We start from the raw sequence: 26,028 nt of genomic DNA on the forward strand, positions 1-26,028 counted from the left end.
GCAAGAGGAGACTCTTGAGAGTCCCATGGACTGCAAGAAGATTAAACCTCTGCATTCTTAAGGAAATCAGCCCTGAGTGCTCACTGGAAGGACAGGTCGTCAAGCTGAGGCTCCAATACTTTGGCCACCTCATGAGAAGAGAAGACTCCCTGGAAAAGACCCTGATGTTGGGAAAGATGGAGGGCACAAGGAGAAGAGAACGACAGAGGATGAGATGGTTGGACACTGTTCTCGAAGCTACCAGCATGAGTTTGACCAAACTGCAGGAGGCAGTGGAAGACAGAAGTGCCTGGCATGCTCTGGTCCATGGGGTCACGAAGAGTCGGACACGACTAAACAACAATAACATAAGTTAATGCATTAAATAATTGGGTGACATTCTACCTAAAAGAGTAGATCTACTGAAATCCATGGACATATCAATGGGTGTATGATTTAGGGTTATTCTAGAGCCAATGGGGTCAAGCTTAAAACCCTAAAACCCATTTGGTTGCATATAGATGGCAGCTTCCCAACCCTGCAACACAAACTGTTTAGATCGAGCAACTTGTGCCAAACTTTCTCATGACAGTCTACCTACAAATTAAAATCTTTCAAGCTATGTATAATTACTGCCTTATTTTACTTATTTCATGTATAGACCTCCCTAAGAAGTAATGGTTCTCCACCACTGATTTTTATTTTCACAACAACCCTGTGAGGTAGATTATACTGAATGGCTCAAGGTCACTCTGACAGTCTCATGGCAAAGTGGGGATTTGAACCTGGGTCTCCCCAATCATAACACACCACTTAAAACTACACCACCACTGTTGCTCTTTCCTTCCCTTACTCTCATTTTTGGCACTGTGTGCTTTCTTGCATATAGGGCAAATAATTTTTTTATTTACAGTGGTGCCTCCATTCCGCGAGTCTCTTCGTCTTGCGGTTTTTTCGTCTTGCGAAGCACGGCTATTAGCGGCTATTAACGGCTTAGTGGCTTTAAGAAAAAGGAAACAAATTCGCAAGAACTCGCAAGACGTTTCGTCTTGCGAAGCAAGCCCATAGGAAATTCGTTTTGTGAAGCACCTCCAAAACGGAAAACTCTTTCGTCTTGCGCGTTTTTCGTCTTGCGAGGCATTCGTCTTGCGAGGTACCACTGTACATATTTTCTTAAACATATACCTGACTTTTCTTCCATTATGGAGTGCAAAGCAGCACACTATGAAAATAGACAAAGTCCTTATTGTGGAAAAAGTGGGTTGATAGTAGGATATATTCATGAGGATCAAATGGAGAATTTTTGTCATTTTTCATTTTGTGGTCCAGATACCACTTACCAGCTAGTGCTGAGTGCCAGCACTGTATCTTCTTCAACTGCAATACCTTTTAGCATCTATTTATGGATCGTCAGCTTTGTGTGCCTCAATGTTTCCCACATTGCTTGAGAAAACAATTAAATCTTTGCAGAAAGCTGAAGTCATATTAGTTGTTTATAAATGTTTATTGAATTGTTGTAAATTGGATGCTCAGGAACTTAATGAATGTTTCATTCAGCTCAGTCCATGGGAAGTTGCTTTACCATCTTTAGATTTAAAATCAAGGTTGAGTCAACAAAAAATGATGCTCTGGGTATTTTGGACTCCACAGTGCCTTTATAGGAGGGAGCTGGTTATATTGATGCTGGCAGTGTAATGCTAAAAACACCTCTTTGAGGCACATGATGTGGGCATGTCCTGTGGTGTTAGCTTTCTGGTCAGAAATTATTGTTTGTGTGAGCTATGTTTTGGAGAAATCATTTATATTTTTGCAGTTGTTCACAAACTCTTAAATTATCTTCCCATGATGTGGGAACTAACAGATGGACAATAAATGTAGATCCTGCAAAGAAGGACAAGAACTCAGCATCTACTACTCAGTAGTCTGAAGATCTCACACTGCCCTTTCCTAATTGCTGATCTTTGTTGAAATACCTACTGCACATATTATCCCATATGCTGAAGTTAGGATTGATGGAGTACGGTTATTGTTAATGTCAGTTAGTGGTGTTTTTACATCTTTCTTCCAGCTATATTGGCAAAATAAAAAGACCTGTGTGTGCTTAGTTTCAGCAAGGTGGTGGCCATATGTGCCTTCAAAGGAAACCCTGGGCCAGGGTTAATTTTTAATTAAAAACTTGAAAAAGCGGGGCTCAGGTGAGACCTAGTCACACAAGCAGCTGTCACGTTGATCTAGAACCATGTGGCAATTGCTTCATTCAATTTCATGACATCACAAATGCCTCCTCCCCTCAAAGGGGTTGCAGTCGTGGTGTGCCGTGTGCATGGCGCAAGACATTACAAAGTGCTCAGTACCCAACCCTAGTGCAAGCATCCCAAAACACTGCCGTTTCTGCAGATGTCTGTCTTCAAAATAAGTTGACGGGGCTTGCTTGGGATTTCTGCTGGAAATCTTGCTGCCATTCTCCCAGACTTTAGCTGTGCCTGGCATGCATTTTGCCTTCTTCAAGCGTAACTAATTGGGGATCTCCCCTCACCCCTTTATTTCTCCCACCGCTCCCCCCCCCCAGTCCAGCTTTCCACAAGGGATGACACTGTAGCTTTAACAATGGCACCGAGGTCTAAAGGCTTCCTTCCAAACTTGGCGTTTGGACTTTTGCAGAAGTGACGGGACCGGTGGTTGTAATTTGAGAGGGAGGGAGAGAGAGAAAGAGAGATCCTACGGCCAAAAGCCAAGATCCCGCGTTACCACCACCAATCCAGATGCAGCAGCAAAAGGGTAGCAAACCAAGCGGCTTCAGGCAGGTCTAGCTTAGAATCTCTCTCTCTCTCTCTGCTTTTGCTCGCACGTTTCTTCACTTGGAAGGCAGAGTGGAGGGAGGAGGAAAAACGTGCTGGAGGTGCATGGGGAACTTGGAGGGAAAGAAATAAAAAGCAACTCCTCCCTAGGGCTCGCTCGCTCGCTCTCTCCCCGCGCACACAGCTCCCCACCTACAGGACTAGAGACGATCTCGTGGGGGACTCGAGAGAGATCTTTTTCAGGAGAAGCCCAACCGCGAGCCCCAATGAAGCCCCGCGCGGAGGGCGAGAGCACTTGATCTTCCGCGCTCCGCCGCCGCCGTCTGCCTTCGCCCGCCGTCGGGGAGCCGCTTCTCCGCCTCTCCCCTTAGCCGGGATGGGGCTGCCCCTGGGGCTTCGCCTGGTGGGGCTACTGGGCTGCTTGGGCAGCGTGTGCCGCGGCTACTTCGACGGGCCGCTGTACCCGGAGATGTCCAACGGGACGCTGCACCACTACTTCGTGCCCGACGGCGACTACGAGGAGAACGACGACCCGGAGAAGTGCCAGCTGCTCTTCAGGGTGAGCGAGCGGCGGCGCTGCTGGGCGGCCGAGGAGGAGCAGCGGGCGGCGGCGGCCCCCGGCCTGACCCTGCGCGAGGAGCTCACCGTCCTGGGCCGGCAGGTGGAGGACGCGGCGCGGGTGCTCGAGGGCATCCGCAAGAGCATCTCGTACGACCTGGACGGCGAGGAGAGCTACGGCAAGTACCTGCGCCGCGAGGCCACGCAGATCGGCGACGCCTACGCCAACTCGGACAAGTCCCTGGGCGAGCTGGAAAACAAGTTCCGGCAGGGCCAGGAGCACGAGAGCCGCGAGGGGAGCCGCCTCAGCGAGGACTTCGCCGGCATGCTCGTGCACGCGCGCGCCCTCCTCAAGGACACGCTGGCCGTCTCGGCGGGCCTCCGGGACAAGTACGAGCTGCTCGCGCTCACCGTGCGCAGCCACGGCACGCGCCTCAGCCGCCTCAAGACCGAGTACCTCAAAGGCTGAGGAGGACGCCGACGACGCCTCCACTTGGGACCTTTCGCTGCCCCACAACAGCTCGCCAAGGCGCGGAAACCCTCCACGCGCGTAATTTGCGCGCCTTGTCATATAATCCTTCCCGCGTAGCACTTTGAAAGTGCAAAGGAACCCTGGAGGCGGTGGTTCTCCTCAGGGGACAGGTTGTTGTGGGGCTATATTAAAGGACAGTAAGCTGGCAATTAATTGGGCTGTCTTATTTTATTTGGCACCACCGAGGGTGCCATTTCTGCCTTAGGCACTCAAATGGCTTGGAACACTTGTTTTGTTTTGCTTTTTTAATAATAATAATAATAATAATAATAATAATAATAATAATAATAATAATGCTTGCAGACTCCTGTGCCCTTCCCAACTTTCTGACTTGCAGAAACTCAACAGGTGACTGTTACATCTCTGTGTGAAAAGAACTGCACCTGTTGGGTTTCTGCCTGTCATGCAGCTGTTGAATGCACATAGATCATGTGGGTGGCGGAGAGGTGGCTTATAAGCTGGTTGTGTTGTGTTCATCCTCTGCTTTGAGGGTTATGTGTAAAAGGGAGGTGCAAGCAATTAACAGGGCAGTCTATACCTACCTGCTTGGAAATAAGATCTGTTGAGTTCAGCCAGCCATGCTCCCATGAAGGCATATATCGAACTGCAGCCTTGCTGGCTAAAAAAAACCCATTGGTGGATTACATATGCATGCATTTTCCAGATGTGGATATGGAAGCTACAGTGTGACTTGTCAGCAGCTTTTGAAGCCTGCACTACTGCACAACCAAGAGTAGCTCAGTTGTGGATAACTGGGTTGCACAGCTATCCCACGAGTCTTACTAGTATTTATATTATTAGATAGTCCTGGACATACGGGAAAACTTTGCAATCAGTCCCAATTCAGCAGAGTTAGGCACTCTGAAACCAGTTGTGGTCAGTAACCCAGGGAAATAAGTCGCTGAGGCCAAAAGATAATGACTTGCTAATAGCTTTTGGACCTTGCTCTCAGCTTCCTCCCAACTGCAGCCAGTTGTTCATGGGTTGTGTTTTCACAACAAACCTGTGAGGTAGACCACTGTTTGCCCCTTTTATATTGGAAGAGATGAAGCTGAGTGACCTGTCCAAGACTATTGCAAGGGTCACCCCAGGTCATAAGTCTTAATTGTCTGTCAACTTATAGTTGTTAAATCATGTTGCAATCCTCATATTCTCTGGCCAACTGGGGAATTTGTTGCTCCTTACCCCCTTCTGTAAGCCTGTCAGACTTAATTAAGGATAGCTAAAGAGAAGTTTCATTCCACTCTTTCACAGCTGATAGCTGACATGGAGGTTTTTTAAAATCTTGATTAGTGATTCTGAGTATGAAATCAAGGAGTTATTTTAGGTTCCATAATCGGGAGCAGAAGGGTGTGATCTTTTGTAAACATTTCCAGAGAGGTAGCTGCAAACTTTTGTATGAGGCCTCAAGAGAAGTAAGAGAATAAGTTTCCCATCCTTTCAGTGTGTGTTGGGGAAAACAGGAATTCAAATACTCATTAGAGGTTGTATGGAGCCAGAATGTGGAAACTATTTATTTGGCAAAGTACAAGGGTGTGGTGTTCATCCATATCACACAAGACTGCAATAATATAGCCTTCTCTCTCTCAAATAAAAAATTATGGGGTTATCTTCACAGGTTGAGGGGGAAATTCCCACCTTGTTATCATATTTAACACTTATCCCAGTCATAGAGTATGGAGAATACCTACAGTAACAGTTTTATCATCTCATCTCTCCCATGCCGCCATCATCTCTCCTGTGCTACCTTTACTCAGTGCAGAATACACAACTGTGCTTAGTGTACTTCTGATTACATTCCTCTAAACTTGCAAAATTAGGTGAGCTGGAGCTGTGAACATTCTGATATCAAGGGTTTTGTTCTATCAAATGTGGATTTGTGTCTTAGGCACTTTTAAAAACAAGTGACAGTCTTTAAGATGCAAAACCCTAGGACCTGCCTGAAAAACTCTGCCAAACTTGAAGCAGTGACTCCCATCCTTTTCCTCCTCTTTCCTTTTGTGCAAGAATTGTTTTAAATTCTGTAAAAGGATTTAGCGTAGTTGGAAGCTACTGTTGAGTCTAGCTTGGCTCTCTCCAGGATGTAAATTTCCTGCCCACTGGGAGACAGCCCAGCTGGAATGCCAGCAACAGTGAGAGATTGGAATCTGAGCCATCCTTCCCTTCATCGAGAGTTCGAACTTGCCAGATCTAAATATAAAAAGTAATTGCTATGGTGTCCGCAGAGTGGTTTTCTAGTGGAGCTGTAACATTTCAAAAAAACATTTCTTCTCTTATGTGGAATGGCAGTGCTCCATACTAAGGGGCAGTCCTTAAAACCAAAATAGGGTTTTCTGGCAATATTACTCCAAGCTCAGAACAGGTAATTCTGTACCCTTTGAAAAAAAGATAGTGGAACGCTTCCAAGTAACCTTTAAGAATAAAATGGAACGGAGGTAGTCAGATTTCCACTCTAAAAGAAGGTGACAAATCCTGTTGACTCTTCTTTTGCACTAGGAATTTCAGGTACTGTACAGGTAAACAATAAGAATCTAATTCCTCAGGCTTTCAGTGGATGAGATTAAGGCTCCTGGAGCCAGCAGGGCAGAAGAAGACTTTCTTTCTATTTCAATGTGTAGCCACCTGGGATATATGAATTCCCAACAGTAATTTGACTCCAAGTAGCAATAGTCTTTTCCATTGCTGCAAATCCTTTCCCCTTGCTGCTACATCATCACTATCACCACACTTCTTTCCTCTAGCTGTTCTGTTTCCTAATTGCTCGCACTGTAGGGATTTCACTTGCCATGTTAAACAATAAGAGGTGCTCTGCAATTGCAGTGCCTGTGACACAGTTCTGCAGAGCTGAGGTATTTGGAAATAACTGGATGTATTGTGTACAAGGGGGCTGTTTTGTCTGGAATAAAAGGCATTCCTAAGACATCTGTTCAGATACTAAAATACTACCCTCCATCTTCTGTACTTTCATAGTACTGAATATAACACATGCTTGATGGCAATTATTGCTGAATTTGCAGACACTCTTACCCTTCCAAAATTATTCCAGTCTTCCAGCTATTTCATTACCTGCATCTCTCTACAAGAAAACTTAGGCTGTGGGTTCTGTGCATACTTACTTGGAAGTAAGCCCCATTGGACTCAGTTGGACTTGCTTCTGAATAAATATGCATAGGCTTGATGCTGTAAAGGCCACAGGATTCTTTACCAAGCACATCTCAGTGCTCTCAGCGCATGGTTCATTCCTTCACCTATTCCTTTTCCTAGTACCTTGCATAATACTAGCCCTTTCCTGATTCTGCTCTTTTAAGATCGCTGCATTAAATATCAAGTATTGGAAGTACCTTTTCAGGTTAGCCATTAATTCTATATATATTTATTTACATGTCAGCTTAGAAGTACAAGGGCATTTCCCTAGGATTGCACTGCCACCCACTTAACCTGGAAGTTAAGTCCCATTGAACTCAATGGGGCTGGCTTATGAACAGAAAAATATAGGATTGCACTGTAAGATAACCCTTATATCAGAAGTTAGCTGGCTTTCTTTCTGTCATTGTCAAGTCAACTAATTAACCTGGGCAGTGCTCAGTCATCTAGTTCTGAAACATGTTGTGATTTCACTAGTGACTCTTGAAGGATTGCTTGTGAATTTGCAGGCATGAGTGGTCCAGCAATGGCTTGCCCCATACCATGTTCATTATGTGTAAACCAGCACCACTGGTCACATTGTGCTCCCGCTTGATTGAATAACAATCTATAAGGGCCAACCCTTATAGTCAACCATTTGACTATTCTTACCTATGCTTGCATTAGTGAGAAACTGGCTATGTGTCCTCAACAATGTGACAAAGCAGTAAGAAATCACATAGTGAGAAAAATACTATAATACTGGGTTATCCAGAAGCAGGCCTACTTTAGCTTCATTTCCACTGATACCCTAGAGAGGTATGAGACACCCTTTAATAAGAGTTTGCTTTTCAGGGTGGTATTTATTAAATTTACTATTTCTTGAAAGTATGCATTGTAAATGGTATGCAACAAATATACATGAAATCTTGACATATTAAGTTAAGCATTCTAATATTTAACAACTATTTTGTATTCCATTGTGTATCTTTAATAATGTATTCTTATTTGGACTTTCTATTGCTGTTTTCAACCAGAAACTGCCCCCCTAAAAAATACACCCCTAAATACAAATTCAACAGCCAAATGTGGATAAAACAAGGAGTCTTAAATCCACACTGAGGTGTGTATATGTGGTCACACATTTTGCCCTGGTTTACCTTTTGTTTTCTCATTCACTCCGATATGGGCATGGCCAATAGCTCACTTCAACCAGCATGTGAAATTGGCATGGGTTGCAGTCCTGTGCACACTTACATAAGACATAAGATCCATGGTATGTGTGTTTATAATTTATACATCTTGTCATAGCGTGAAGTAGGCTGCAGTTAAATTGGACTGCGTTCTTCCATATAGTTGGTCTGTTGGGCTTAATCAGCTTAATTGTGCAAATTTGCAACTTTAGTTGTATTCCTGGAATGCAAACAGCATTTTGCTGAGATTATTCCAGAACAAGCAGTTTGTAGCTCAAACTAAAAGCTGTGATTTTTCTTTCTTTTGTAATAAAAAACCAGGACATTTTTATGGTCACCTGCAAACCAGTAATGAGGAAACACCCATGGGGGCCAAATGTGGCCCTCAAGGACTTTCTATCTATGGAACTCTCCCCAGACCCTACCCCTTTCTGACCCCCAGTGTTTTCACTTGGCTGGAGGGGCGGGTTGCCCTTGAGCTCCAATAATGCCTCTTGCTTGTCTGGGTGGAGAAGGGCATGCGCAGGCACCACCCACTTTCATCTTGCCGCCACCCACCACTGGCACATGGCGCATGGAAGGTTGCCCAGAAGGCAGTGTGTCCTTTGGGCTGAAAAAAATTCCCCACCCTGCTGTAAACCACCAGTACCCACAAATGCCATGTGAAACGCATGCAGAAGCTGGAGCCTGCAATTATCTATGTGTGTGACCACCTGAATAAGGATTATTTCTCCCATTGTTCTGTTCACAGTGTAAGGACACATTTCTTTTTATTCCATAATCTTATTTCTTCTTTTATAACAACATCAGCTCCTAAATATATTTCTCCTCCTCCTTTTAAACGTATTTCCTTGTGAGACTGTTATGTAAGCATGCTTAGTATTGCAGCCTAAACCTGGTTAAGTTTTTTTGTTCTAATACACCAGTAACTTTCATGTTGCCATACTTTTGCTAGCTTTTTTTTTTTTAAAAAAAAGAATCATTTGTGCCCCTAGACAATAGCAAAAGAGCATGGTGGGGAATTGGTTTTGATTTGATTTTAATTTCAACTGTTCTATTTAATTCAGAATCGAAGTTAATATGATCTACATTTAAGAAGGAATACTGTCTTTGTATGGTTCTAATAAATATTTAAAGAAACATGTTGAAGTCCTGTTTTGGAGGGCATTTTAATCATGTCATTCTAGAAGTTTCCTTTGCCCCTTTGACAGCACTGCAAAAATCTGAGCAGCAACCTATCAAGGGGTTTCTTTCATTTAACATAAGATTTAATTGAATTTGAATGTAAAAGTTTCCAAGCCAATAAAGTTTTTTTTATAAAGTAGTGCTTTAAAAATATAGGCCACTTCCAGACTCAGTATTTTGGTGCTGGGATTCAACTACATACCAGCAAATTCAGATTGCAAAATTAAAGTGGATTTGGTGCTCTAGTGCAAACAAACCCACTGCTCCCAACCCATCATTTGTGGTAATGAAAATGATGGTAAAATGAATTGAAAAGTGTGGAGTAACACTAGCTCCCGTTGCTCTAACCCAGCTTCTGCCAACCTAGCAGTTCGAAAGCATACCAACACAAGTAAATAAATAGGTACCACTGCCATGGGAAGGTAAACGGCATTTCCGTGCACTCTGGTACTCATCACCATGTCCAGTTGCACCAGAAGCGGCTTAGTCATGCTGGTCACATGACCTGGAAAGTTGTCTGCAGACGGATGCCAGCTGCCTCGGCCTGAAGTGAGATGAGCGCCGCACCCCATAGTCGCCTTTGATTGGACTTAACTGTCCAGAGTTCCTTTTTTCCCTATGATATAACCTCTCAAACTTTAGATTTGTCGTGACTACTGTTTTCTTTGTTTCAGTAGGACATGATGGTACAGTGGTACCTCAGGTTAAGTACTTAATTCGTTCTGGAGGTCTGTTCTTAATCTGAAACTGTTCTTAACCTGAAGCACCACTTTAGCTAATGGGGCCTCCTGCTGCCGCTGCACCACCGGAGCACGATTTCTGTTCTTATCCTGAAGCAAAGTTCTTAACCTGAAGCACTATTTCTGGGTTAGCGGAGTCTGTAACCTGAAGCGTATGTAACCTGAAGTGTATGTAACCCGAGGCACCACTGTATTGCCAAACAGCACTGTTCCACCTACATTTGTGTTCACTGATGAGCACCTTGTCTCAAAAGTCAACATTTTGTTTTGGAAGATGAGTACCAGGACAAAGTGCACTTGAAAGTTTTCTGCTGACACTTATAATTAGAGTACAGCATTCCATTTACACTTTGCCTCCTTTGGCTAATCCTTCTGCAATAATAGTATACTGTAATAAAATTGATTGATTACAAACATTTACAGTTCTGTTACAATGATAATGAATTTTGCCATTCCTTTGGTTATAAAACTATCAGACTTCTTTTTTTTAAAGTTCAGAGCTCAGAGCATGAACTTTTTTCTTTCAGCTTCCTGAAAAACAGTGGTAAAACATGAGTGTCAATTTACTTAAGTGTCAGGACTCTGGCCAAAATGTAACTTGTAAATTCTATTTAAAGAAAATAATGTTGAACTCTTGGCTTGAATCCATCCAATGGTTTCTTTAAAAAACCAAGGTTTATTCAAATCCTACAGAAACCCCTGATATGATTCAGCCAAAATCAAGCACACTTAAAACCTATGTATGTTTGGGAGAAATTTAAGTGCATGTTTAACCCTTCCATTCCAATAGTGACCACCATTTTTGGCTTAACTATGCTGGAAGCTGGGCTAGCTTTGATACAGCAAGAAGATGGTCCTCTATGTGGATCCTCTCTAGCAAATTGCTGCTTGATAGGAGTTAAACCCAACATTCTGCAGCCTACTTAACCCTTTCCTCCTATGCCAAAGGCACACATTCAGCATCTCCCATATAAAATGGCACTCTGAGATGCTTCCAAGCTAACCTGATCATAGTGCCATTCCATTGTTAGATCATATTGATATTAGGATCATGGTCTATAATCTTTTCAAGTTTACACAGAATAGAAAAGGGAGATGTAGAGATACCATACTTGGCAGTTGCTACCATTAAAATGACACAGTAAGGTGCATTATAGGTTAGAGAATTTCACACTCTCAAATACCTTCTTGGAAATGCCAATGACTTCAATGGGAAGCAGTAAATATATCTAACTGTGACATGTAGTTAGGAAAGAGCTCGATATAACTATGATGGCAGATTGCGAAGTAACATTCCAAAGAAAATGTCATATTGGTAATTTTCCTGTCCTTGTCATTCAGACCACTTCCAAACTTTTGTGGGAGGTTGTCAATCAAATATGGACAAATTTAGGCTTCCTCAATGAAACTGGATTAAAGTGCTCATGTACTTTTGTGCAAGGAACACACTTTAAAAACATGGGAAATTTTGCAGTAAGGAAATTGATGGGAACATGCACTTGAAAGCTTAAGATAGTCAATCGCCAGGAAGTTGTATAACCTCTGTACAAACAAATCAGAATGCATGCTCAGTAAACAGACATCATTTATCCTCCATGTAAGCTTTGTGCAAACAAATCAGAATGAATGTTCAACAGAAATGTCATACTGTAAAAGAACAGGTGCATGAAATGAAAAATAAATTAGCTCTTTGCCCTCTTAAATCAGCAGCATGAAAAAGTCACAAGCATCAACATTTGATAAAACTCAAAGTGGATTTGTTTCTCAACAAAGGTTGTGAACTCACCAGAAAAGAAGGCCCTAGCAACTTGATCTACAGAAAGTAAAGTAGTGAGACCTCCTCAGCTGCCAATGTCTGCAGATCAAGCTACAACGGATGGTTGAAAGTTGCCAACCTTTAATTCCCAATGCCTTTCCTCAAGAACATTTCTGTCTAATGCCTCCTCCGTCTTATGTTACATACACAACAAGGAAGTGGGCAAAAACCCCAAGTTCATGTTTTAGAAGTTTTTAAAACAACTGATGTCCATTTAAAACCATATCAGTGCCAACATAAGACCTAGGCACTTGCTCTGGGGTAATCTCATTCTTTCCAGTGGAACGTACTCTGGAACAAATGCCGTGAGCACTGCAGCTGTGTTTATTTTCACTGTTCAGGAGTGAACAGGCACTTTCCAGCCTTTCAAAGGAACAAAGCACTTTGAACATTCTAAACAAAGAGTTGGGGATCTTTACAGCACTTGACTTCATGCTATCAAGCAGAATCGTACAGGACATATGTCTCTAAAGGACAAATTGGTTGGACGTTTTTAAATTTCACATATGAAAATGTCCATTGGCAAACAGAACAAAGTTGCCTTTTAATATTTGGGCATCAAGGATGGCAGCACCTTTAATATTGGTGCTATTTTAAAAAAAACAAACATTTAAAAGCAGATGGCTTCAAATGCTAGTCGAGAAAAGGGGGGGTGGAGAAACATCACCTTTAACATATTTTGATGTTTAAACGTCCTGTTTAAATATTGTGATATAGTGAAAGCTAGTTTTCATCATTTCATATTATATCTGAGTCCTCATCAGTCTGCTTGATTTAAATGTGAGCCCCGATCCATCTACCACTTTTTACATTTTGCTATGCTCAAGGTGGCAGCCATGGCAGGCTTAGGGACTTCCCCTTGCCATCAGTTGGGACATGATAAATGCTTTGTTTGTTGGGAAATCTAGGTGCTTCATTTTTCTCCCTGCTGACTACCCTGTGTAATGGGATGACCAAGTCAGCCACAGCTCTACAGTTGGTAGGTTGGGGGGCAGGGGCTGAGTGTCCTCAGAGCCTTAGCAATCGTATCTATCAAGGCACAGGATTTCACTTTTAAGTCAGGACAGGGGTGGTGACCTTATGGAAGTTGCAAATGATTCAGTGCTCCCCATTTTCTTGTTGTTGTTTAGTCGTTTAGTCGTGTCCAACTCTTCGTGACCCCATGGACCAGAGCACGCCAGGCACTCCTGTCTTCCACTGCCTCCCGCAGTTTGGTCAAACTCATGCTGGTACCTTCGAGAACACTATCCAACCATCTCGTCCTCTGTCGTCCCCTTCTCCTTGTGCCCTCCATCTTTCCCAACATCAGGGTCTTTTCCAGGGCGTCTTCTCTTCTCATGAGGTGGCCAGAGTATTGGAGTCTCAGCTTCAGGATCTGTCCTTCTAGTGTGCACTCAGGGCTGATTTCCTTAAGAATGGATAGGTTTGATCTTCTTGCAGTCCATGGGACTCTCAAAAGTCTCCTCCAGCACCATAATTCAAAAGCATCAATTCTTCGGCAATCAGTCTTCTTTATGGTCCAGCTCTTACTTCTGTGCTCCCCATTATTGTCACATAAATCCATATATCACACAAAACACATTGGGTTCCTCAAGTTTTCCTCCACATAAGGGTGCATTTCCATATTACTCTATCTGCATATTTAAAAGCAAAACATGCATTGGATTGTCACTGAAGTCATTCTGGGGTCTGAAAAGACTCTTTTCCAGTAAACAGTTCAACTTCAACTTTTTTGTGGCTTAGCCATTTTCATATTAAAAGAAAGGCTTATGAACAGAATGCTCAAAAGCAAGCAGGAATGTTTTATCAGGTGCTGCAAGAAATCATATTGAAGGCTGACTCAACCATACAGGCAATGTCCTAATGAATTAATGACCCATCAAAATTGATACTAGCTTCAGATTAGTTATTTAACATGCAACGAAATCTTGTTGTCATTTTAAAAAATGCTTGGATGTCTAGAAAGGACTCCTATTCCTGGAAAGGTTGTCTGGAAAGGAATAGGTGGCTACTTAGAAAGCTAAACTGCAAATATATGTGTGTGTATCTATACGCGGGTGGCGCTGTGGGTAAAACCTCAGCACCTAGGGCTTGCCGATCGCATGGTCGGCAGTTCGAATCCCCACGGCGGGGTGAGCTCCCGTCTTTCGGTCCCAGCTCCTGCCCACCTAGCAGTTCGAAAGCACTCTTAAGTGCAAGTAGATAAATAGGTACCGCTTTATAGCGGGAAGGTAAACGGCGTTTCCGTGTGCTGCACTGGTGCCGGTTCGCCAGAGCAGCTGCGTCACGCTGGCCACGTGACCCGGAAGTGTCTCCGGACAGCGCTGGCCCCCGGCCTCTTAAGTGAGATGGGCGCACAACCCTAAAGTCAGACACGACTGGCCCGTACGGGCAGGGGTACCTTTACCTATCTATACATATACATATGTGTGTGTATCTATCTATTTATCTAGCTAGCTAGCTACCCTCCCACCCCACATAGTTATAGTAAAATATGTTGTAAGCCACTGGTCTTCAACTGGTAGATCAGTGGCATAGATGTCAACTTTCCCCCATTTTTAAGGGAAATTACCTTTTTCTGAATAGGATTCCTTCCAAGAAAAGGGAAAAGTTGACAGCTATGATCAGTGGGCTATGGCCCAATCCAAGTTGGGTCACAACAGGAGCACTACTACCATGCAAGTATATGATACAAGATTAAGAAATGGATCGCAAAATGTATGCCTGGGTTAAAAGTGCATCATGGGTCTGAAAAAATTGTAGATACTTGTTCAAAACCATGTGCTACAGATTATGTATCTTTTACTGGGCAGTAAAAAGAGGACCAAAATTCTGAATCTTATTAACTCTGTAAAGTATTTTCATGCTGGGTTTTATGTGAGAACCTTATCTTTATTTTAACATCCCCTAAATGTCACTCCTGGTGGGGTTTTTTTTTAGAACTCTTCCCATGACATCTAATTTTGAAATTTCTTTTAAAACAAACATACTAAATACATATAAACATACATACATATATTTTCATGCAGCTCTGAAGGATTATTAGTCTGTACAAATAGAAGCTATGATCTTGAACAATGAAGCAAGAGTGCTGTTCTTAAAGTTTGACAGAAATGTCTGGTGTTTTTCAAAAGGGAAAAATGTGCCTGGGCCTGAAGACAGTTAAAGAAAACTATTTCTTCAGTCTCTTTCCCTACTTTGATCTTTATTCAACCAAAGAAGAAAACTGGGGCTGAATTTATTTCTTGAAACATGGAGATACCTCGTTTCCAAAAACTGTGGACCAGACAGTGTTTTTCAAGACTGCTTCATATATGGAAACCATTAATTCTGGGCAAGTTAAGCACCGTTGTTCCATTGATTTCAGGTAGAGAGAAATCAGTGGAGCTGATTGATATGTGCTTCACTTTGCTAGATTGTGGATACTGCAAACCTTCCCTGCAAATCTTGCCTTATTCATCTGATTCTCATGCCATGGAAGTGCCTGAAGAACTAATCTTTTATTCTATTCCATGTTACTGTGACAACACATGAATGTAGAAACTGCTTGGAAAGGGGAAGATCACAGAGCAAGAACCACACCAGCACCCTAGCATTGCTGAGGGGAATGCCTTTGGCATGATTCCTCCCATATGAGTCCTACATAAGCCAGGGAAAGTGGAATAGAGCTATACAGAAACAGCACCTACATATATCTCATAATTTAGCAAGTTCTTTATCTCTATTAGCCAAATCACTGCATAATTCAGAGATCACATAATCTTATGGTACTTTCCTAATACTTAACCAATTTTTGTTTGTTTTCAAAGTTTCAAGATCCATCATACACAGAATAGTTCTAAAAAGGTCAACTGTAAGAATAATCATGCTCCAAAATAAATCCTTTGCTCATCCATGGCAACTGGCTGCTTTATCAAAGCTGTTGCATCACTAGTGGATAATACTCAGGTGTGATTACAAAGCCAAGTTATCATAAGTTGGTTTTTCCATGCAAGTCTTCATATGAAACATTTTTCTTCTAAATGTGTCCCAGCAGGGTGGCACTTGTTCCTTTAGAAGCAGAACTTTCCGGCACAGTAAATTCCATCCAGTTGTGACCATGCAAGAGCACATTCTTAAGAAATGCCCTGTGTAGCAGATGATTAACATTAATCGCCTACTTATTTTTCCCATGGGAAAGGTCACATGGTCTAAGGCTCCTCTGCGACACATAACTCCAGATACAGCTGCAGCTTCTAGGTGGCAATTTTCATAATTTCCACAGCTTGAAAATGTGTGAGTGGGAAACTGAGGCAAGTAATGCCAGGTAAGTTGTCATGAGAGCCAGTGTGATGTAGAGTGTCAGATAGGGACCAGAGCAGTACTCACCAGCCTAGTGCCCTCCAGATGCCTTGGACTACATCTCCCATCAGTCCCACTCAACATATGCTAGCCGGGGCTAATGGCAGTTGCAGTCCAAAACATCTGGGGGACACAAGGTTGGGGAATGCTGGACTAGGGGGAACTGTTTTCAGATCCCTGCTCAGTCATGGCAGGGCCATGTCCCTGCTTAATCTACTACTACATGGCATGCAACAGGGTGGTCTGGGGAGAAGCCATGTGCGCTGCCCTGAGACCCCTGAAGAAACAGCAGTATAAAAATATAATAAATAGTTGCTACATGCAACTGTAGCAGGCACATGGGACGAAACCTTATGTTGAAGCACTCCCGCTTAATTGGGTTGTTATGATGGCCAACGTGGGGCTGGATGGAATAAGTAAATTAACCTTTCTGTAAAATGATATTGTGACAGTAACAAAAACACGTAGTGCACTGTAAAGGAAACAAGTTCCAGATTTTCATTACACATTACTTTGGATATTTCTATTTTAAAGTTCCATTTTACAAGCATTCAGAAAATAGAAGGATAATGGTAATGAGTCATAGTTTTGCTGAGTTATTATGTAATCTAGAAAGGAGTGTGCTTTATTTCAGTTGGATAAGATTCTTTTCTACTTGGATCTCATGCAACACCCATTATACATTCCATAGGATGCATCAATCAAGCAAACACTGCTGACTTAAATTTGTTTCAGAATTACATCTGCAGCTGCAGAAATGTTTAACTCCAAGATTTCTATCCTCACTCAATTCGTTTTGAAATATTTTCTTTCATTTTTTTTTCAGAATTAATTACTACAGTTTGAGAGTGTATTTCATGAGAATTTAAAATGAAATGCTGGCAATACTTCATTAGACTGGAATTGGTTGAAGTCTCTCCTCACTGTTTCATTATCACTGTCTCCACCCCTATAAGTAGACAATTTGTGTAGTCTGTGTGCTATAGGAAGCATGGTATATAGAAAGGCAGGGCACTTCCATATGACCTGATTACTGAGCATTCATTCCGGTTTATTTGCTAGATTGGATGACACCGGCTACTTAATGAGCATTCATTCAGATTTGGTTGTGGGGAGGTTAGATGATGTTGCATCAAAGCAAGTGTTATCCCACATTTTCCAATGCATTTTGCCATCTATACTAGATGCCATCTAGACTTAGAGGGAATCCAGTCGGGATTCAGGCCTCATCATGGGACTGAAACTGCCTTGGTCGCACTGGTTGGTGATCTCCGGCGGGCTAGGGACAAAGGTGAGAGCTGTTTCCTAGTTCTGCTGGATCTCTCAGCGGCCTTTGATACCATCAACCATAACATCCTTCTGGACCATCTTGAGGGGCTGGGAGCTGGGGGCACTGTCATACAGTGGTTCCACTCCTTCCTCCTGGGCCGTGTTCAGAAAGTGGGGGGGGGGATGAGTGTTCAGACCCCTGGGGTCTCACTTGTGGGGTGCCTCAGGGTTCTGTCCTCTCCCCCATGCTTTTCAACATCTATATGCAGCCGCTGGGAGAGATCATCAGGGGGTTTGGGGTAGGTGTTCATCAGTATGTGGATGATACCCAGCTCTACCTCTCTTTTAAATCAGAACCAGTGAAGGCGGTGAAGGTCCTGTGTGAGTATCTGGAGGCGGTTGGAGGATGGATTGCAGCTAACAGATTGAGGTTGAATCCTGACAAGACAGAAGTACTGTTTTTGGGGGGCAGGAGGCAGGCAGGTGTGGAGGATTCCCTGGTCCTGAATGGGGTAACCGTGCCCCTGAAGGACCAGGTGCGCAGCCTGGGAGTCATTTTGGACTCACAGCTGTCCATGGAGGCACAGGTCAAATCTGTGCCCAGGGCAGCTATTTACCAGCTCCATCTGGTACGTAGGCTGAGACCCTATCTGCCCGCGGACTGCCTTGCCAGAGTGGTGCATCCTCTGGTTATCTCCCGCTTGGACTACTGCAATGCGCTCTACGTGGGGCTACCTTTGAAGGTGACTACAACTAATCCAGAATGCGGCAGCTAGACTGGTGACTGGGAGCGGCTGCCGAGACCATATAACACCAGTCTTGAAAGACCTACATTGGCTCCCAGTACGTTTCCGAGCACAATTCAAAGTGTTGGTGCTGACCTTTAAAGCCCTAAACAGCCTCGGTCCAGTATATCTGAAGGAGCGTCTCCACCCCCATCGTTCTACCCAGACACTGAGGTCCAGCACCGAGGGCCTTCTGGTGGTTCCCTCACTGCGAGAAGCCAAGTTACAGGGAACTAGGCAGAGGGCCTTCTCGGTAGTGGCACCCTCCCTGTGGAATGCCCTCCCACCAGATGTCAAAGAGAACAACAACTACCAGACTTTTAGAAGACATCTGAAGACAGCCCTGTTTAGGGAAGCTTTTAATGTTTGATGTATTACAGTAGTTTATTTATTATTATTTTTTTTTGGAAGCCACCCAGAGTGGCTGGGAAAGCCCAGCCAGATGGGCGGGGTATGAATAATAAATTGTTATTATTATTATTATTATTATTATTATTATTATTATTATTAGTGGGTGGTGCTGTGGTCTAAACCACTGAGCCTCTTGGGCTTGCCAATCAGAAGGTCAGCAGTTCAAATCCGCGTGGTGAGATGAGCACCTGTTGCTCTGTTCCAGCTTTTACCAACCTAGCAGTTTGAAAGCATACCAACGGAAATAGAAAAATATGTACCGCTGTGGCGGGGAGGTAAACGGCATTTCCATGCGTTCTAGCTTCTGCCGTGTGTTGTTGCACCAGAAGCAGTTTAGTCATGCTGGTCACATTACCTAGAAAGCTGTCTGTGGACAAATGCCGGCTCCCTCAGCCTGAAGCAAGGGGAGCACCACACCCCACAGTCACCTTTGACTGGACCTAACCATCCAGGGGTCTTTTACCTTTTATACCTATATATGACTTAGGCAAAGTCAACTTTCTTTATAAAGTTACCTTTTTTATATGTGACTTACAGAACAGAATTAAGACATATTATGAACAGATTACAGCACTGAGCCTTATAGAATAGAGCTACCAACCCAAATATTTAATTTCCTATACGTAACAAAACTGAGTATGAATTAATTTTCCAGTCTTGTTGCCAAAATGGCTGTTAAAATCTAATTCACAAAACAGTCTTTTAAGTTCTCTACTACATCTGCTCCTGTTTCCATCAATCACACTACCCATTCTTAAATCCAAGTAAAATGTTGCAGTCTTTGATAAAGACGTTGGCTTGACAGTATTAAAACACTGGAGATATTCCATACGTTATTTCTGGTGTAACACTGATGAATAGGCTTTACACTTGGTGGTGTTGATACTTGGAGCTTGATCTCACTACTTGCAACTCCACAGTGTGCTGTTCCTTAATTCTGCACTTATGCAAAGCCATAATAGTTTGTCTTATTGGCTGTGAAATCAACTAGTGTACGTCTGAGGAGCAATGAATTATGAATTTGCAAGAGCTGAACATTGAATTGCAAAGTCGTGCAATTACCAGTTTCTTTATCTTGGCTGTATTGTGTTAAAAAGAGAAGACAAGTTTTTGCACTTTCCAATTTTGTGACATCTACTGGAGATTTGCACTGCACGTCTATAGCTCTACTATATGAACTTAGGCTAGATTATGGCTGAATGCTAGGAGAAACTTCTTCGTGGAAAACAACTGAACAATAGAACCTAGGGATCTTATTGGTTATTGTCATTACATATCTTCAAGCTGAGTAGATGGTCATCTGTGGGGGTTGTTCTAGTTCTGGATTACCTTCCTCTAGCAGGGGGCTAGAGTGAGTAGCCTAGAAGGCTCTGAAATTCTACATAGAAATTACATTGGAAATTTAGATCCTATATAAACACATGGTGCAATCTGAATACAGGTATAAAGACATAACAAGAGAAAGTTGTAGAGGTTGCCTCTGCTACTGGGAAGTATAGCGGGGGGGGGGGTAATCAGCCTTCCATGTTGTGAGCTGCGCTTTGCCTCTGAGCACTACAGCAGACCCAATTCTCCCTCTCCAGAGGAAAAGTGAGAGGGCAGCTGTTCCCTGCAATCATTTTATGCTCCCCACATTCACAGGCCTGTTCAGTGCCTCCCAGAATGAGATGAGATGCTCTTGCTGTACAAAGGGGGGGGGGACCTTCCCAAGGCCAAATCCTAAGCCTCTCTATCTGGCTCTCCACACACACCCTCTCCCTGTGTGCTTGAACGGGATGGATTCTTGCTTGTCCAGAAACAGAAAGGTGTGGGTGTAAAACCAGTCTATTGTACAGAGATAAAAATGGCCCTTTTACTTTATTTATTACATTTACATCCTACCTCTTTCTCCAATGAGCTCAAGGTGGTCCTCATGGTTTCCCCTTCCCCATTTTATCTTCGCAAACAAACCCTGCCAGGCAGATTAAGCAGAGGGGCAGCGACTGGCTCAAGGTCACCCCACGGCCTAGTGGGGATCCCTGATTCTAATCCGATGCTCTAACCACTACACCACCCTGCCACTCTCTTTTTTTGCCTCTGGCGCCACCCACCACTGGTATATGGCCCGAGGAAGGTTGCTTAGAAGGCAATGCGGCCCCGGGGCTGAAAAGCCCTCTCAAGCAACGGAGAGATTCCTATTCCTCCAGCCGGTCGCCCGCGGGCTTTCCTGGCTCGCGGGATGCGGCCTCGAAGGGTGTCTATCTTTAACTCTATCGTTGCTGACGGCACCTCCTTCCAAGCAACAGGTTTGGGGGCAGCACTAAAAATATATCCCGGCATGCCCTGCGCTTTGAGTTTCTCTCTCCGGCGCGCATACCTTCCCAAACGAGAAGGGGTGCGCGCGCGCGCAACTGAATCACCGCCTACCGCCTTTGCAGCTGCTCTTTGAGGGCGAGCCGGCGAACTGACCTTCGCCTCCTCTGCCGCGGCTTGCTTGCTTGCCTGCCTGCCTACCTGCGCCGTTCCTTCCCTGCCTCGGCCGAAGGCGGCGGCGGTGGGAGGACCCAGTTGGCCGGCTTTGCCCAGCTGTAGCGTCAGGCAGGTAAGGAGCCCTCCCACCCGCCGCAGCCCGCGCGCGCTGTTTGGAAAGCCCAGCCTGTGGCTCGGGAGACCGAAGGTGGCTGCGTCGCCTCTGGCAGGCGCTTTAGGGCAGAGTTCATGGGTGGCTCCTCCTTTTTGGCCTCGTCGCCGGTGGGGGGAGGGAGGGAGGGAGAGAGGAGGATCCTATTCCTCAACTGCTTGCTAGCACGGTCCTCTCCGAAAGTTAACTCGGCGGCAAGTCCTGCAGAATTCAGCGGGGACCTATTCCCAAATAAAGTGCAGCTGGGCTTGCAGTCTTAACTCCTGCGAAAGGGGTGGGGGAACCAGTGGAAACCCCCCCACCCCCACTATTGGGTTCTTTCGGGGGCATCGGGACCTGCATGTAGAGGAAAACCTTGTACAACAGACCTTGTAGAAAAGCTACTGAGGAGATAGGAACCTCCCATGGGTGAGCCTGGGCTGAGGCAGCCATGGGCATTTCCCTGGTACAAATCCACTCCATATACAGAGGGAGCCGTAGAAGAGGCATGGGGTGCCGCAAAATGTTGCGAATGGAGTGTGCATGCTCAGGGGCCTGGCCAGCTTCCAACCTTGCCCTCTATCACACACCATTACGTTCCCCCCTTTTCCATTCCCCCTGTCCTAGTCAGCCAGCCCATACAAAACTTTTTCAGTACTCTCTGTTCTGCTTTTGGGTGTGTCCCCCTTCCACACTTAGGTTCCTCAGTGCCCCTCCCTTTTTTGCACTTACGCAAACTTTTGGGCTGTCCCAGACTTGATGCTACTTGTGTGCAGGTGCATAAGGGGCCACACTATGTGAACATATTTGCATTCAGTAAGCAAGATGATAGGAAGCAAGTGAGTCATTTTCAGACTAAAACAATGAGTCCCGTATTCAGGCTTATGCTGCACGTATGTGGTGTCTGGTAAACGCCTCTCCATTTTGCACAATGATGCAGGTAGCCAAATGACCCTTGTGCGAGAGAGCCATATGGTATGATAGCTGTGGGAAATGGTGGGGCCTTGTTTTCATGTGTGTTTGTTTGGAATCATTGTCATGGATCCAACCTGGAACATGCAATGCAATTATAAATAACAGTGCAATCCAAACCCAAGACCTGTCAGGATGAGCAAGTTTGGAAAAGGTGGATCTTCAGCTGTCCTGGCTCAGCTACGCCAGCATAACTCACCCATCCCAACTCCGCCAGGGATACAACTGTGTATCTCTCTCAGTCTGGCTGAGCTGGGTCTCAGCCAATGGAACCTAAGCCACCAGAGCACATGCCAGTGTAAGTTCCCCAATACAAGTGTTTCAGAGTTGTGGTCAGGACAAGGAGAGACTTACAAAACCTTTTGGCAGTGTACATTTCACCTGGTTTGCCAGGTCATGTAACTGATCTGTGAAAGGTTTTTTGAGAAATGTGTAGATCAAAATTATTTCACTGCAGGGATGCTGACTTAACTTGAACTGGTGTCTGTCCCGCCAGCTTCCTGTACTTAAGATTGTACTATAAATGAACATCTTCAAGTAGCTTTTCTTCACCTCTCAGGAATCTCATCATTTCAGTTACTGAGAATCAGAGATCAAGGCTTCCAGGTCATGAGGTGTGACATCTAATCAAATTTGAGCAAGCCCTCTGCACCTCTCAAATTATAAATTAAATTTCGGATTCTGAAATGCTTCTTTGAGGACGGTTGATGGGGCATCACTACCGCTAGCCCACCACAACATCTCAACACTGGATGTTTGTGGCAGTTCAGAATTTCCTCCTGTGCCTGAAACATCATTAGCATCTTACAGAGCTGTTCCTTAGCACTGAATTGGGTAGAAATATGGCAGGACAGGGCAGGACTGGGAACAAGCTGTCTGTGTCGGCCACCATGAATTCATCTATTCCTTGGTAAACATGGTTATCAGAATAAAATGCATGGAATGTGTTTACTGCCGGTTATGTTTTAATATGAAGGGATTTCTCGTAGACTCTGGGTTTGGTGTCTTCTTAGGACGAGAGGTTGTTTAAGGTGAGTTCTTTACAAAGTGAGGTTGTGATGCACAACCCTTTTACTCAACAGGAATCCTGCCAATGTCTATGTTAGTGTTCCAGAATAAGTGGGCTGGAGCTTGCATTATATCCATACAGGATATTACTAGGATCACAGGGTATTTAGCACATTTTCACCCAATGTACATTACCTAATTTGTTTCCATATCCTTGCAACAAGACACTACAGGATACATATGGATTGTGGCTATAATGTTACATTCACTCAGCTTCAAACACCGGGGATGGTAGCACACTTGATCCGAATTAAATGGTAATGTGTACATAGACTAAGTTTCTCTTCCAAAAACTTTTAATGAAAGAGAATTGTAACTGGCTTTGTAATACAGAGATTTTTCTTTTTCCTGACCTCATCAGCAATTGGCTAATCCCCTAGAATGCAATAATTTGGTTTATTTGTATTTAACTACAGAGTTACTGGTAATAAAATTACCCATCCTTTTAACAAAACTGACCCTTCTCTGATCTCTTATATAAAAGAATATTTGACAGGGTTGCTTCTACATATCCCAGGCATAGGTGGTCTTCCAGGTCAGTATGGTTTTAATCTAGTAAAAGTATGAAATACTGTAATAGCGCAAGTGTGCCAAATATTGCCTTGTAAAGAAGGAATAGTTAAAGCATATTTCAGCTAGACATTTTAAATCTCACCTCATATATTTTGAACTCCCACTTCCTTTAATGGTCAGATCTTGGCATCCTTGCTTTCTCCCCATACCCCCCTCCCGGTCCTCTTTCTTCTAATTTTACTTTGGGATGAATTTAATGTAGTGCTATGGCAGTTGTTCCATCAGCCTGCCAGGCAGAACACCACTCCCATGCCGTGCTGGGGGTTCTCCCACCCCCACCCTGTGCCAATTGTGGGGGGTGCAGGGGAAGGAAAGGAGAAGAAAACCCTGTTGCACTAGTGCATGCCCTTGTGTGGGCTTCCACTAGTAGGACTAGTTAGGTGAAGCCTGCTCTTTGTGTCTAAGGCACATTTTGCTATGCCTGGTTTTAGGACTGAAATAGCCTTGGTTGCTTTGGTGGGTGGAACTAGAGTCCAGAGCTAGGCAAGGGGAGTGTGACCCTGTTGGTTCTGCTGTCTTTTGATACCATCAACTGAATGCTTACATGAGCGTGTTTCATGACAAAAATGCAAAACATCTTTACTGCTTGGATGCATTGCTCAGGCTACAACCATTCTTTTCTGTAAGCTTGCAAAGTTTATCTTTTCAGCCTTTAATAATTCAAAAGAGGTATTAAAAATACCTTGTGTGATCATTCATAAGGGATCAAAATAATACTATTGGAAGTTGAATGGTGTGGTGATTTGGGTGTTTATATGTGCAATCCAATCTCACGGGTATTTCTAAAATATGTATTGAAATGCAGAGTTGTGGGACTACTTTTCAAGTTTATTCCTAAACTTTTGACATCACATTGTCACAGTGGGGCACATATAGGAGCAATCAATAAAACTTTTAAAAAGGAATTGGGAGCCCCCAAAGATCCTTTTGGCATAGGGGTGTCACAGTGGGTGACCCATTGGAACAGTAAACAAAAAATAATAATCCTTTTTTAAACTTCTTTTTTAAATGACAGATTTGGAAGGGAAACTGAAAACACTGGGGGCCATATGTTTGGCACAGGCTTCAGGTTAGATATTCCTGTTCTAGAGTAATCTCGGTGAGCGTGTCTGTTTTATATGGATCATTATAGGCCACCCCAATCTTTGCCAAGTGGTAGCAAGATTCCAGGGGTCATGGCTCTTAACCAGCATTGTATATCCATTGGGAAATCAAGGCACAGCAGAGAGTAGTGTCTTTAAAAAATATGGTTTATATATATATATTTACACCTGAATGTTGGTATGGGGGTTGCAGAATATCACACCCCAAGAGTGTCTCTCATTGCTCGTCTCATAGCTTCAGTAAGCTTGGTTCCAAAGCATCAGCCAACCATACATAGCCCCTGGTCTCTTGGTGCAGCCTCTCCTAGCCAGCATGCATGTTTTGCCTGCTTCCTCCCTTCTTCACAGCAGCCTTTGCAGAAAACAATTCCTTCCCTTCAGCTTCAAGCATCCTCTCCCCGTTGCCCTGGCAACCTCTGTTTCAAAAGTCTCCTTCAAAAGACACTTTTTCCTGTGGTGACATCTCACCCCCTGTAATCCAGGCAGCCTGGTGCTGAATCTCTCACCTTTTGTCCAGGTAGTAACTCTGTTATTACCTGTCTTTGTTCTTGAATGGCACCTCTCTAAACCCAGCTCCTGAGGAAGCTGGTTTGACTAACTTTTTAAGGCCTTGCTAAATCCATTGATCAAACCCCAAATTTACTAATTTCAGAAATTATGGGGAGAACCTGGCACCCAGGAATTTGAGGGGATCCTTGCCCCCTTGCAAACCTGTAACAGTACAGTTGTACCTTGGAAGTCAAATGGAATCCGTTCCGGAAGTCTGTTCGACTTCCAAAATGTTTGGAAACCAAACCACGGCTTAAGATTGGCTGCAGGAAGCTCCTGCAGCCAATCAGAAGCCACAGAAGCCCTGTCGGACATTTGGGTTCCAAAGAATTTTCACTAAGCAGAACACTCACTTCCGGGTTTGTGGCGTTTGGGAGCCAAAATGTCCGAGTACCAAGGTGTTCGGGACCCAAGGTACAACTGTATTTTAAGTA

General features: G+C 43.9%; 2 protein-coding genes and 1 long non-coding RNA gene across 4 annotated transcripts in view; 2 read left to right on the top strand and 1 right to left on the bottom strand.

Annotated features, from left to right (window-relative positions):
* The window catches only part of LOC310689119, a 50,590-nt gene extending 40,362 nt beyond the window's left edge, over positions 1 to 10,228 (bottom strand). The window contains exon 1 of the long non-coding RNA XR_014517339.1: positions 4,410 to 10,228. This is a non-coding gene — a long non-coding RNA (uncharacterized lncRNA). The remainder of the gene's footprint in view (positions 1 to 4,409) is intronic.
* FIBIN (fin bud initiation factor homolog) lies at positions 1,248 to 9,323 on the top strand. Its single transcript, XM_083465823.1, has one exon. The coding sequence runs from the start codon at positions 3,154 to 3,156 to the stop codon at positions 3,802 to 3,804; it is 651 nt and encodes a 216-aa protein (XP_083321949.1). The 5' UTR covers positions 1,248 to 3,153; the 3' UTR covers positions 3,805 to 9,323.
* Positions 10,229 to 16,021: 5,793 nt separating the features above from the next.
* The window catches only part of BBOX1 (gamma-butyrobetaine hydroxylase 1), a 36,140-nt gene continuing 26,133 nt past the window's right edge, over positions 16,022 to 26,028 (top strand). The window contains exon 1 of one of the 2 annotated variants that reach the window (XM_083464865.1): positions 16,022 to 16,230. The gene's annotated coding sequence lies outside the window, so the exon portion shown is untranslated. Of the gene's footprint in view, positions 16,231 to 21,168; positions 21,312 to 26,028 lie in introns of those variants that run through there. The other variant, XM_083464864.1, reaches the window with a different exon arrangement.

Source organism: Podarcis liolepis, assembly GCF_965112155.1.
Source record: "Podarcis liolepis genome assembly, chromosome: 1".
Lineage (NCBI taxonomy): Eukaryota > Metazoa > Chordata > Lepidosauria > Squamata > Lacertidae > Podarcis > Podarcis liolepis.